Source organism: Gopherus flavomarginatus, chromosome 5 (genome assembly GCF_025201925.1).
Source record: "Gopherus flavomarginatus isolate rGopFla2 chromosome 5, rGopFla2.mat.asm, whole genome shotgun sequence".
Taxonomy (NCBI): Eukaryota; Metazoa; Chordata; order Testudines; family Testudinidae; genus Gopherus; species Gopherus flavomarginatus.
In genome coordinates this window covers 139,402,447-139,416,872 of record NC_066621.1, presented here as the reverse complement: position 1 = coordinate 139,416,872, position 14,426 = coordinate 139,402,447, and the positions used below count along the sequence as shown (strand labels likewise).

The following is a 14,426-nucleotide window of genomic DNA, read 5'->3' as shown; positions in this document are numbered from 1 at the left end:
GGAAGCAATGGGTGGGGTTGTTGCAGGGGCACCCCCCGTGAATGGCATGCAGCTCATCATTTCTGCGGGATCTGACGTGGAGCGGCTGTGCTCTCTGGTTCTCTGGTATACTGGTTCTCTAGTACACTTGCCCCATATTCTAGGCAGGACTAACTCTATTTTTAGATACCATAAAGGAGGGATTGACTTGGGAAGTCATTCCCATTTTTGTCTTTGCGCCCCCCGCTGACCTCAGCCAGGCGCACCCATGACAGCAGCAGATGGTACAGAACGACAGATAACAGACATCTCATTGCCAATTTACAGTGGCACAGCAGACGGTACAGAACGACTGATGACCGTCTCTGCTATCATGCAAAGGCAAATGAATGCTGCTGTGTAGTGCTGCAGTACCGCGTCTGTTAGCAACATCCAGCAGATATACGGTGACAGTAAAAAAACAAAAACAAAAAAAGCTGAACGGGCTCCATGGTTGCAGTGCTATGGCGTCTCCCAGAGCAATCCAGGGAAAAAGGGCTCGAAATGATTGTCTGCCGTTGCTTTCCCGGAGGAAGGAATGAGTGATGACATTTACCCAGAACCACCCACGACAATGATTTTTGCCCCATCAGGCACTGGGTTGTCAACCCAGAATTCCAAGGGGCGGGGGAGACTGCAGGAACTATGGGATAGCTACGGAATAGCTACCCACAGTGCGATGCTCCAGAAATCGACGCTAGCCTCGGACCATGGACACACACCGCCGAATTAATGTGCTTAGTGTGGCCGCGTGTACTCGACTTTATACAGTCTGTTTTATAAAACCAGTTTATGTAAAATCGGAATAATCCCGTAGTGTAGACATACCCTCAGGGATTGAGTCATGGCAAATTATGAGCTTTCTGTAGATACCTTACATGTTGTTGTTTATGGATAAATAAGACACGTTTGTTGTAGTGAGTTTGTCAGGTCTGAGGTGAGAACTGATTGCGAAGAACAGGACACCTTTGCCCAGGGGTCTCTGTGTCTCACAATCCGAATTTGATAAAATCCTGTATTTTGCTTGTTGCTAATATCTGCCGTTAATTGCAAACTATGCCTTAAAACAAGATTAAAGGGAAGAGTCAATAAAATAAACACTTCCAAAAGAAATTAAAGGGAATAATTTTAATGCACCATACTACAAAAGGTTTAGACATATAAATGAATAGCAGCCATTTGCCCTGACAGTAGTAGTAATAAAATTACAAGGGTTTCATTCTTCATGCTGCGTGGCATAAGATCAACATCTGGGATCAGGAAGAAAGTTTTCCTTATGGGAAAATGTTAAGCAGCTAGTTATATAAATTTATATTTCATAAGTTTGCCTAGCAGTCTTAAAGAAAGGAGTCCCTGCCTAGGAAAGCTTACAGTCCTAAAGGCAAAATTCTCTCTTGTCCTTAGCACCTGGTAAGTCCAAGAATGGGGAAGGAAAGCATCTTCATGGGGCCTCTACTCACCCAACACACCAGCCAGCACATGGGAAAAGTTACCTGCTCCTGGTTTATACTGGTGACCATAGGCGTAGTTTGACTTCTGTATTTGGAGGGGCAATGCCCTCATGCTCCCCAGTCTCCGCCCATGCTCGTAACGGATTACATCCCCTTTTCCTCCCCGCTTCAGAGTAAGTGGGAAGCAAGAGAGCAAATTGTGGCTTGTAATTTTCTTCCTGATCTACTTCTGAGGCAGCACAGCTGTGCACCAGCCCTCTCTTGCTTGGGATAGAGAGGTGAAGTGCAAACTAACCCTAAGTGAAGATGAGCGCAAGAGGAGGAAATGGCAAATTTACGGCAGACAATGACCATTTGCTTTTTGCCTACTGTCAAAATATAAAAAGCGGATGACATACTATAACAAGGCTGGTTTCACAGACTTCAGCAAATTTGCTCTAAATTAATAATCATGTTTTTGGAGCAGACTTCAGGTATATATGGAAATGAAATCAGGCCTTGCCTTTCAAATTGTGGTTCTTGGCCTACTGAGATTCTCTGGAGCACTTTCAGCTCTCCCCAGGTCACCAGTATGTTAAAATGGTGTTGCTTTCATTCGCTGCTAAACTTCATTAGAGAGCAAAAAAAATATTTTTAATATTCTGTTTCAGTGTAAGAAATTGCTGCAGTTGCCATGGTAATGTTATACGGTTTTATGATCTTGAGTGGGTGGATAGGTGTCCATGAGACCATCTCTATTAAGATACAGTCCATATTATGAAAATGTTTGAGAACCTCTATAATAAAAAAAAACTTGAAAAATTATCTATCTTAGAAAATCAAAAACCATTTTCTGGTAATAAAATGCAGAGGAACTAATCCATATCTTAAATTAGTATGTAATGTACAACAAGATTAAAAAATACATATACACTTCTACCCTGATATAATGCTGTCCTCGGGAGCCAAAAAATCTTACTCCTTTATAGGTGAAACCGCGTTATATCAAACTTGCTTTGATCTGCCAAAGTGCGCAAACTCCCCACCCCCACCGGAACACTGATTTACCACGTTATATCCAAATTCATGTTATATCAGGTCACATTATATCGGGGTAGAGGTGTATTGTCTTTAGGTTTCTCAAAGAGACGCTAACAACTTAAAAGCCTTTCGCTATAAACAAATAGAAATTTGTACCTATGTCAGTAATAACACAACCTTGATTGACTGTGAATATTCTAAAGCTCCAATTTCACTGTACTTTTTTACTTTTCTCTCAGCCTGGACAATGAAAATAAGTGAAGTCACTTTCACTTTTGTTCAGTCATTTTCATTTTCATTTTCAAGTTTTTAGTGTTGCAGGGTTTGGGTTTCAATCACTGCAGATGAACCGTTAATTGGTTTAAAACTACTGACTGAACACTTTCATTGGTCATGGCTTTTTATAAAAGCCTGTTTTATAAAATTAAAATATTGGACCAGTTTTGACAGTGTTCATTTAAACTCTTTCATCATAACAGTGGAAGTGTTAGTATGTGATTTTAAATTAAGATATCTGGGGGGATCAGACGTTCTGTGTTCTCTTTGTGAACAAAGGAGGAAAATTACATTAGAGAGTTGATGTTAATGTACAATAACTTACTCCAATAGGATCCACTTTGGAAACTGCGACGTAGTCAGAAGCTGGATATGTCAGCAAGGCTGGAACTGCAGTCTGCTCTGGATGCAGAAATACGTGCCAAACAGCTAATTCAAGAAGAGTTACGAAAGATTAAAGATGCAAATGTATCCTTTGAGAGGTAATAAATTACTGAAGCCTGCAGTCTTGTTCATCTGATCTTGCTAACATGCTGAGTTACCCTTAATGTGCCACTCTTAGCTGCCTGTTCAAATAACAAACCCTTTTTAATTTACCCTTCTTTATGCCAAGAATCTTACACCCTGACAGAAAATGATGTGGTCTATTACAGGTTTCTTTCCCAACTTCGTTTAAAATTTCTAAAGATTTCTTGAAGTAATTTTTAAGATAAAGTAACATGCCCAGATGAGTGGATTGATTTTAATGTGTGGGTCTTTGCCATGCAGGAGAAATGGGTTCTAGGAGTAGCATCAGAAATCCCTTTTCTTAGAGCAGTTGGAGAGGCGGTGGTATGGGGGAGGGAAGACCATCCTAGCCAGAAATTATCATCAGTTAGCTACCACCTGCAACATCACAGGAAGAGATGCAGATAACCTAAAGAACTCTCAATCTAACATGGTAGTGAAATTGTAATTCACAGGAATGGTGGGCTGGGGGAAATGATCTGCCTTAAAAAGAAGGTAGATGTTGCCAAAGCTAAGAGGCAAAAGGGGGACTACTGCCATTAGAGACAAGAATATGAAATTATGCAGTAAATTTCTTGCATTTCAAATACTTCATGGTTTTCATGTTGTTCTAGTAAGCTGAAGGCGTCTGAAGCAAAAAATCAGGAACTGTTGGAAGAAATTGCTGGATTGAAGAAAAAGCTGGAAGAAAAATACAGAACAGATACAGGTAACTAAAGCTAGTATTAGAATTAATTTTGAGCTTATTATCTGTATTGTTTTCTTTGAGCTAAATCAGCTGGTTATTTTCTTTCAGGTCTCAAACTTCCAGACTTTCAAGATTCAATTTTTGAATATTTCAACACTTCACCTCTTGCACGTGATCTGACTTTTAGAGTGAGTTTTTACATCAAGTGATTACAAAAATGTGTCATGGGGATTTTGAATTAAAGTTTATTCATGTGAAATATGCAGTAAATTAGGTTCTGACAAATGACTATGAAATATGCAAGATAAATTAAAAGTATGTAACAAGTGCACATTGCCCCTATAATAGATGTCATGTAGCTAGGCATTAGTAGAGAAAACAATAACTTTTGGAAATAATTGCAAAACCCCACTTTAAGGTAATCAAAAGAACCAGGATATGAAAATGTCTGAGAACTTCTACTGGATAAATAACACATTCAGTTTTTTCGGAACAAGCTTCACATTAAAGTCAAACTAAAGGAAAGCACGTACAGCTGCTGGTTACATGGTTGCATCTGCTGACGAACCCGACTGATTAAATGCATTGATGAGCTCCAAAGGGAGACCCATCTAGTATGTGAGATTGTTGCCTCTAGGGTTGGGCTTCAATGTGGTGGTTAGAGTAGATGAAACTGGAAAGAGCTTCAGAGATATAGAAGACCCAGCCAAATAAGACTTTTTCAAGATTTTTGTTGGACTGTAGCTCAGCTTTGTCATGACACACCCTCTGATTTTCTTTAGAAAGTTAATCATACAAAGTGTGGCTTTAGTGCGTAAAGTTTGTACATCCCCTGAGGAAACAGCTGTTAATTACTGCAGTGAATCACATTTCCTTACTTTATGAACTCTTGATCCTTAATATGTTTCTGGACATGTTTTGTATAACGTTTAAAACAGAGTTAAAAATGAAAATCATAAGAAGTCTGATTGTGTAAAATAGAGGAGTGCAGTTATACTTGGGATTAAATCCTGGTCTACCTAGATAAATATTTGTATCTAGATGTTATCATATGATTACAGTGCTTTCTATATATTTCTCACATTGTTGCTGTTGCCAGGAAGACATGCTGTGAGATGTGCAATACATAAACCTTGAATGTGTGTGCTATTTCCTATTACAGTCTCTGTGTGCTAGTTTATTTACTATTAACACAGCAGGTCATTCTGTATACTATTCCACTTCCACTCCCCAGACATTCCTTTAAAAAAGGAATAGATGAAAAGCATATGAAACATGCTGCTGCCAGGGTGTGAGTTCTTAAGTCTACTGACCTTGATAGTTCCTCATTTAAAGCAAATTGACATTGCTTAGTAAATGAGATTTTAAAGCACTTTGTATGAATAAAGGTTGAATCATTGTTTTTATAACTGAAATCAAATATATTACAAAGTTTAGGGTTTAAAAAATCAAATGCATAATAAACCAAAAGGCCATGTCATATATCCTGCCATAAATAAATAAGTGCTAAGGAAAGTTGAGTGTCATTTTCTAACGAATTACAGTTAGAAGTCTGAATATTTTGATTAACAAAATTTCCATTAACTTTTTGAAGGTACACTTTTACTGCCCCCTGATCTTCCTGTTTTTTTTGGTTTGTGTAAATATCAGTTTGCTGCATAAACATACATTTAATTAGCCTACTAATAATCCCTCTGAAGTTTCTTACGGGTGATAAGTGATTATTTTTATCCCTCATATCTGTTACAACAAAGGATTCTCTTTCTTCCTCGTCTACGTCTTCTCTGCTAGCCTTTTGGGAAGAAGTAAGTTCTTGCTGATACATTTGTCTCCTAATTTATGACCTATTTGTAAAACTGGCATCCTAAAACTAGTGGATTTTTTTTCTTCCTTAATAACTTTTTACTACAAATTAACCCACTAAATAGAAATAGTTGGTTTGGTTTTTTTTAAACCTCCGTGCAGGCTGACAATTTAAGATACTTTGACAATACAATCTTGGCTAAAGATGAATCTTATTTACCATGGTAACATACTTTGTTTTACACAAGGATACAATTTCATGTTTATTTTATACTCCTCAGTCTAGCACTACCAATCAGCATATAACAAAATGTCGATACATATCTAGTGTAATTGTGAATTATCTTCCAATCTAAAGTAGCTGAAGAGTGAGTATGACTCTTACTCAACAGCTTTTACTACTAATTACATTATATTTTATAAAGTTTAATCTGATGTTTGCTAATCATAATCTTCCCAATGTCCACAGAATTCAATAATATAATATCCTAATTCCCCCACCCCCGCAGCTGTTTTAACTCTAGAATTATAGCACACTACCCCTTGTGCTGGCAATTAGTAGTAGTTATTGTAAATATGTGTTTAATAGAGGATGTGTGATGGTATTAGTTTCTAGTATTAGTGAAATGTGTTGTAATTATTGTTAGAATTCCAAATGGTAACAAAATTCTATCTATAAAATTCTTGAAATATTTTTTAAATACTAAAAATAAATTGTATGAAGTCACTTTAAGAACCTTATGCTTGGATCATTGGCTGCTCTGCATTGTAAAAATTCTACTGTAGTAAATATTTCATGGTTTGTTGTCCAAGAAACCTGGCTTCCTCTCATAGCAGCATACAAGGTTGTAGGAGCAACATTCAAAGATGTGATTGGTGGAGCCAAGTATGTTGTGATGGGTCCTCTTTGGATTTCAGGGAGAAGGAGGCTAATGTTTATGGCTATTATGCCACCTACCATTTGGGAATTTTTAAAATGATACTTCCATTTCTACAATTTTGCTGTCATTTAGTGGGTCTGGGGTTTTTTTTGTTTGTTTTTTGAAACATACGTTACATAGCATTTATAGACATTAGCAGTGCTCTTAATGTTGTGCTTCACAAACTATTTTTTTGCTCTGAGTTGTTAATTGTAACCATTCTGGGATTTATTTCGTGCTGATGCAAGAAGACTACTTCAGATGTATAGTATTAATCTAATTTGTTCGCTAACATTTTTTGCAGACAAGTTCTATTAGTGAGCAGGAAACACAAGGTCCCAAACCAGAAGTCTCACCATCCACTTCTGTTATGACTACAGAACCGCAGCAAGAAGTAAGCCAGCTGGTATTTTATTATTCAGAGTAATTCACTTACATCTTTAAGCACATCTGGTTTATTATAAATGTGTATCACAGACATTACTCACCATGAAGAGGCTTACTCCAAGCTTGAGTGTTTGCTTATTTGCAGACCATGCGTCATTGTTATAAGCACACATGCTTTGAGAACAGTTGCAGGTGGAACCTTTCCCCAGTCTCTACGTATGTTGATGTACTCCATTTTCATACCCATTTTTGTACTGCTTCTTGTTTGTTATTATGCAGGCTTTCCTATGAGTGCTTTAAGATGTAATTCATTCACAGTAAATCAGGAATGGCTATACATTCTAAAATTTAAACACTTATTAAAAATTTGTGGTGATCAGTAACACCCTAATTGTAAAACAAATTATTGAAGCCTCATTTTGCTCAACTGCAGTTTTTTGTGATTCAGGAACCAATACGGCTTCAGAGGATGCCTGCTGTTCCCTCCCCTACCATTCAGTCCATTTCTCTAGCTGTACCAAAGGTAGGGGGACCTTGTTCACCTTATTTGTAAGAACTAAAGAAAAGACATGCTTTATATAAATTAGCCATCCATGTGTTTGGGGTTGTCCTGTCTGGGTTTTTTATTTGCTGTTTATTTGTAAGCCTGTTTTTTAATTCATATTCGTACGTAACTATTATTTAAGTTTTTAGTTTTGTCAGAGATGAGAGAAAATTATTTCGGATTAGTTAGTAGATTTGGGTTTTTTATTTGTACTAGAAATACCTGTCTGGTTCTGCTGTTCACATGGGTGTGTCTTTCTTAAACTGGAAATAAAAGAATATACAACATGACTTTGAGAGAAAGTTCGATCATGCAGGACTTCTGACAAGTTGCAGTTAGTTACAAGAAAGCAGTATTTTATAATTCCCTCCTGCTAATAACATAAAGAAAAGATAAACATATTTTCTGGAGATTGGAGTTGATTGGTCCACCTTATCATGTAGCTTTATTTTATCCTGAATTTATCTTTCAGCCTAAAGCTCACCAACTCAATATCAAGTCCTTTTCAAGCCCTACTCAGTGCAGTCACTGCACATCTCTCATGGTGGGATTAGTTCGACAAGGCTATGCCTGTGATGGTGAGTCAGTTAAATCGTTCTGAATGTTCAGTCACTTAACCTAAAAATCATTCCCAACTTACGCGAAATTCGACTTGCGCAAAGCGTTCCGGAACAGAGCGCTTGCATAAGTCAGGGAGCTTCTGTATGTACGTTTTGCAGGCAATTTCAACTGAATTCATTGGTCTCCTGATTCCAAGAGTAGAAAATGTGCATCACCTAGTAAGATGAATTCATTTTCATAACGTGATTTCATTATAGATTTTTTTTTTTATTCTCAGTTTGTTCATTCGCATGCCATGTTTCCTGCAAGGATAGTGCGCCTCAGGTCTGTCCTATACCGCCTGAGCAAGCCAAAAGGCCTCTCGGAGTAGATGTGCAAAGAGGGATAGGAATGGCGTACAAAGGTTATGTTAAGGTAAGAATCTTTTGACCTTGCACATGAGTGATATTTTTCTTCAGTATAACTGCAAACTTAAATTGCAGATGCTGTTTGGTCTTGTATTGTAGCTATGTTTAACTCCATCCCCAGATTGTGCTAACACCCTGGGATTGTGTGCAATTCACACTAATGCCCTTAATGCTAATCCTTGAGAAACAGGTGGCTTTACTTGGCGGACTAGAAGTTGGCTGCTGAAATTGCCACAAACATAAAAAAGAAAAACCTTCTTTGAGGGAAAAAAGAATTCTTGCTATGGTAGAGAGAAATGCAGGATGAAAAGTAAACTCGATCACCAATTTGACATCTGTGGAATCTCTGAAAAGACATGTCCTGGGCTTACTACTTGAAAAGTTGAAAGTATTTATTAAACCTGGACAGAGAATGGGGGAATTTCATAAAGAAATGTTCTGCTATTTTTGAAATTTCATGTACGGTGACACTTTTCCACCAGTGTTAAACATAACCAAAATTTGGTGTTCAGGTTCTCTTGACTCAACCAAAATTTGGTGTTCAGGTTCTCTTGACTCAAATGTGTGTCGCCATGCCTTTCTAAATTTCCTCTCCTTATGTCTATATAACCATTTCTACATATAATGAACGATCCATTATTTACATGCAGGTTCCAAAGCCTACAGGAGTTAAGAAGGGGTGGCAGAGGGCCTATGCAGTTGTCTGTGACTGCAAACTATTTCTATATGATGTGCCTGAAGGAAAATCCACCCAGCCTGGAGTTGTTGCAAGTCAGGTGTTGGATCTCAGGTTTGTGTTGCTATGGTAGTTAGAAAACTTCCATTATTTTTCCCTACATCAAGTGCCTCTGTAAGCAGTACATAAGAAGCTCTTGTAACATAAGAGCTCTGTTCTGAAATGATTTATGCCTCCTATACATGGATTTAAGGTTAATTTAAGCAGTAAGAAGTAGTGTGACACTTCATTTTCTTAGAAATCACATAATGTTAGTGTGCTCTCCTAGAGTTTGATGTGCGTCTTGGGGAAACTAGTCAAGATTAAGTAGGGCACAGGGGATGTGCAGGCTGTGAACAGGGAAAGAGCTATCCCAACCAAGCAAATCATAGGTAACACATAGCTAGCAATTTCAGGAACCTTGGAAAAACTGAGTACATTAAAGCAGTTCTCCAGGAAGCTTTGAGCTTGCGAATTTAGACTGTAGATTACCCCAGCACTCCCTGACTTTATTGGTTACAGAGGTCATGTTTTTACATTTAACTGTTTTCTTTTAAGCACAGGAGACTTTTTCCTACAACAAGCTGGTTGTTTCTCTCCATTTTTTACCCAATAAACTAATATAAAATTTCTCTTGGTTATATAGCACATCCTGTAGTGTTAAACACATTTATGCCTTTTAGTGTAGAATCTGCTTACACAACTACCTTGATGAACGATCCCCTCCAATAAGGCCTACTGCCATAGGATGACAGATACTCAGGCTTCGTCTTCACGACCGGCCATATCGGCGGGTAGCAATCGATTTCTGGGGGATCGATATATCACGTCTCATCTAGACGTGATATGTTGATCCCCGAAAGAGCTCCTGTCGACTCCGGAACTCCACCACTGCGAATGGCAGTAATGGAGTCGACATGGGGAGCCACAGACATCAATCCCGCGCTGTGAGGACGGTAGGTAATTCGATCTAAGATACACAACTTCAGCTATGTGATCTTAGATCGATTTCCGCCCCTAGTGTAGACCAGCCCTCAGCTCTTTCCTTTCAGTAATTCTGTTTGAGAGTTGACACTGATGATCTCCTGGGCTTGTGACAATCCATAGCGTTCAAAAGTAGAAATGTGAGGCACTGCAAATAACATTCACATTAGTAGATTGCCTGAGGCAGTTCAGCCAGACATTACTCCTAGCAGCCTTGTGCTTTATCCATTGGTGAAGAGTTGCCTCTTTGAGCTTATCTACACTGAAATTTTTAGTTGTGTTTTAACACAAGTTGAGCAATACAGTTGTAAGTTAGCGTGTGGACAGGACACTAAGGGCTTGTCTACATCACAAAGTTGCAGCGCTGGTGAGGGGGTTACAGCGCTGCAACTTAGGAGGTGTACACATCTGCAGGGCACCACCAGCGCTGCAACTCCCTGTTTGCAGCGCTGGCCGTACTCCCGTTTTGTCTCGGGTGTAGAGGATCCAGCGCTGGTGATCCAGCGCTGGTAATCAAGTATAGACACTTACCAGCGCTTTTCTTGACCTCCGTGGAATAAGCAGGTATCGCAGCATACCTGAGGAAGCCTCTGGTAATCAAGCTGGTCTCCTTCCCCAGTTTGCTCTCGCGTTCCCCGAACCCCGAGCAAGCAGGTCTCCTTCCCTAAGGTTTGCTGGGTGGTTCGGGGAACGCGAGAGCAAACCGGGAAAGGAGACCAGCTTCGCCGCGGTTTGCTCTCGCGTTCCCCGAACAAGCAGGTCTCCTTCCCTGCGGTTTGCAGGGTGGTTCGGGGAACGCGAGAGCAAACCGGGAAAGGAGACCAGCTTCACCGCGGTTTGCTCTCGCGTTCCCCGAACAAGCAGGTCTCCTTCCCTGCGGTTTGCAGGGTGGTTCGGGGAACGCGAGAGCAAACCGCGGCGAAGCTGGTCTCCTTTCCCGGTTTGCTCTCTCGTTCCCCGAACCCCCGAGCAAGCAGGTCTCCTTCCCTGCGGTTTGCAGGGTGGTTCGGGGAACGCGAGAGCAAACCGCGGCGAAGCTGGTCTCCTTTCCCGGTTTGCTCTCTCGTTCCCCGAACAAGCAGGTCTCCTTCCCTGCGGTTTGCAGGGTGGTTCGGGGAACGCGAGAGCAAACCGGGAAAGGAGACCAGCTTCACCGCGGTTTGCTCTCGCGTTCCCCGAACAAGCAGGTCTCCTTCCCTGCGGTTTGCAGGGTGGTTCGGGGAACGCGAGAGCAAACCGCGGCGAAGCTGGTCTCCTTTCCCGGTTTGCTCTCTCGTTCCCCGAACCCCCGAGCAAGCAGGTCTCCTTCCCTGCGGTTTGCAGGGTGGTTCGGGGAACGCGAGAGCAAACCACGGCGAAGCTGGTCTCCTTTCCCGGTTTGCTCTCGCGTTCCCCGAACCCCCCTTGAAGCCGCCCAACAGCGCTGCAGTGTGGCCACATCTAACACCACTTGCAGCGCTGGTTGCTGTAAGTGTGGCCACTCTGCAGCGCTGGCCCTATACAGCTGTACTAATACAGCTGTAACAACCAGCGCTGCAAAATTGTAGATATAGACATACCCTAAGGTTTGTTCCTGGTTATGTTTAACTGTGGTAGGAGCAAATAATGGTGTCTGCTTACATTTACAATGCGGTTAAAAATCCCAGTATAGACAATCCCTTTGTAGAAGGACACCATGTAAAGTATGTGAGAGTTTGTTGTGATTTACAGTGTTCATTTCTACGATCACAAAAAGTGGGAAAGTAGCTGTTTTGAAAATCTAAATATGCCCTTATTTTAATCCAGCAAACAGGCGAGGTATGTTGCTTAATCCTTTAAATATAGGCTCTGCAAATGTTCTTACCTTGTTATACTCTTAGATGTGAATTGTTTATATTTCTAATGTCTTCTTTGGCTTCAAAGAGCAACTAACTCTCTTCAAATCATTAGGTTAATAGCCCTAATCAATCACTGACATCCCAGTAGACCGTTGAGCATGCCTGGAGCCCATTGACTTCAGTGGACCCCCACAGATGCAGCAGGCCCTGCTGTAAATTGCAGGATCTGGGCCTAAAATTATAAACTCTTTGGGACAAGGACTATCTTTTCTTTTCTTTGTGTGCATACAGTGCCTAGCACAACGGAGCACCAATCCTAATTGTGGCCTGTAGGTGCTACCACAATACAAATAATAGTGATAGTTGGCACTCAGTTGAGAAGGTTTCTCTAAGTTATGTTAGCCTGTTAGTGATTATATTTTTCATTTTCTTAACAGAGATGAAGATTTTTGTGTGAACTCTGTCCTAGCATCAGATGTAATACATGCAACCCGTAAAGATATCCCTTGTATATTCAGGGTATGACTGTTTTAATTTGCTCTTTCTTAGAAAAAAGCATGTTAAATATTAGTGTTGTATTTTCATTGTCAATTGTTATCCATATTCATGCTTACAGTTCCCAATTACCATTTAATGCACAATATGATATTTATCAGTTTGCAGAAGTATCTCAAATAACACATTAAAAGGAGTTTCTAAAGGTGGTGGCAAGGGTTATAGTATTCTTCTTAAAGGTGAACCATGAAATGCAGAAGATTTGTTTGTGTGCTCTTTATGAGCTATAAAATTGCCATGTTTAAATAGTTTCCTTTATTTTAAAAATAAGTGGTTTTGCTTTTTACATTGGAATGATCAGATCCTGGTTTTCCTCTCTTTGGTGTGCAGAACTGTAGCAACAATCTTAGGGACTTGCATGGTGACATTGCAGGGTGAAACCTGAGCTGTGGCTTGCCAGACTTCCACTTGAAGCATCCCTTCCTCATCAGTATTTCTGATTGCCTAATGTAAAAACCACATAAGGAATACTTTTTAAAACCATTTAACAACCATATTTATATATTCTAGAAGATCAATAAAGGGAAGAAATAACTTTCCTTGGTTCTCAGTTCACCTTTAATGTGTTTATTTGGTCATCTAAGGACTTTGTACTAAACGGATTGTTTTAGTTTTTTATAGATCATCTTTAATTTAGAATAAGATGAACATTGTTTTTTAAAGACAAAAAATATTCATTGCTTTTAATCTCTTGAGTTTTGCATCTGAAAACGTTAATTTCTCCAAGTATATCTCTGTGGTCCTGTCCATTAAGATGAAGTCCCATATCCATGGAGCACAGGTGTAAAAGAGCAAGCAATCCCAATCACTTGTTCCCATCGCCTAAGCAAAGCTGTGAATGTTCTGTGTTGGAGAGGCAGCAGAGGCGGCTTAAGTGCTCCTGCAGCTTTTTTAGCCTCTTAGAGGGGATATTTTCTTCAGTGAGAATTTGCACCTGTATTTACTGTTTTTCTCCTTTCTTACTTTTTTTTTCTTACACTTCCTTCCAATTTTTAAAATTAATTTTCTTCCCGCTCCCCTCTTCTCAGTGCAGTGAGTAGCTGCTTCTTGGGGGATGGGAGGAGCGATCTTTTGAATATGGAAGTCAGGCTGTGCTTCATGAGATCCAGACATGCAAAGCACACACAGTGGTCTTGCCTGAGTCTGTACTCCGTAAACTCAGTTCTCACGTTGCTGAATGTAAGGCTCTGTCTGGCTCAGAAGGGGAAAAACTTACCACCACAGTGTCTCCCAATAAGAACACAGTACTTGCCACAGTGGAGAAGAGCAGAAAAAAATATGCCTCATTCCTCAGTCAGAAAGGAAGACAAGGAGGAATTTGACCTAAAATAAATTAAAAACTATTTTCTGAGTTATTTGATTTCCACAATCAGTTAGTTATATTCTCTGGTTCAAGGGCAATATCCAATGATCGCTCCTCACATCCCCCAAGAAGCCTATTAGAAAACATTTCCCTAGGAGCTAGATCTGTCCCTAATGGTGCTCAGGAAAAGATGCAGTCAAAGGAGCCAAGACTTCAGTTTTGACGTGACAGTCGAGACCCATGAACCTCCCCCTATGCCACTTAGGGCACCCCATATTGTCTTTGGGAGCGATTTTACCCTATTTGCCCACAATTGGGGCAAGACCACCGTGGACAGTTGGGTACTGGAGATCATCCAGCCTGGATACTGCATAGAATTTCTCTCATTCCTGCCACATCTGCACCCTCTCACCCTTCAATCATTGCCCCCCTTGGAGTCCCTTCTCATCAATGCATGTGAATGTTCTCCT

At 40.2% G+C, this 14,426-nt stretch overlaps 1 protein-coding gene across 2 annotated transcripts in view; it reads left to right on the top strand.

Moving 5' to 3' along the window:
* CDC42BPB (CDC42 binding protein kinase beta) overlaps window positions 1–14,426 on the top strand; it is a 129,607-nt gene that overhangs the window by 97,063 nt on the left and 18,118 nt on the right. Inside the window, exons 19-28 of one of the 2 annotated variants that reach the window (XM_050954077.1) lie at window positions 3,099–3,247; window positions 3,887–3,981; window positions 4,069–4,148; window positions 5,715–5,765; window positions 6,988–7,077; window positions 7,519–7,593; window positions 8,087–8,192; window positions 8,453–8,589; window positions 9,233–9,372; window positions 12,536–12,617. In XM_050954077.1, coding sequence (XP_050810034.1) covers window positions 3,099–3,247; window positions 3,887–3,981; window positions 4,069–4,148; window positions 5,715–5,765; window positions 6,988–7,077; window positions 7,519–7,593; window positions 8,087–8,192; window positions 8,453–8,589; window positions 9,233–9,372; window positions 12,536–12,617 — 1,005 coding nt within the window. The remainder of the gene's footprint in view (window positions 1–3,098; window positions 3,248–3,886; window positions 3,982–4,068; window positions 4,149–5,714; window positions 5,766–6,987; window positions 7,078–7,518; window positions 7,594–8,086; window positions 8,193–8,452; window positions 8,590–9,232; window positions 9,373–12,535; window positions 12,618–14,426) is intronic. The other variant, XM_050954078.1, reaches the window with a different exon arrangement.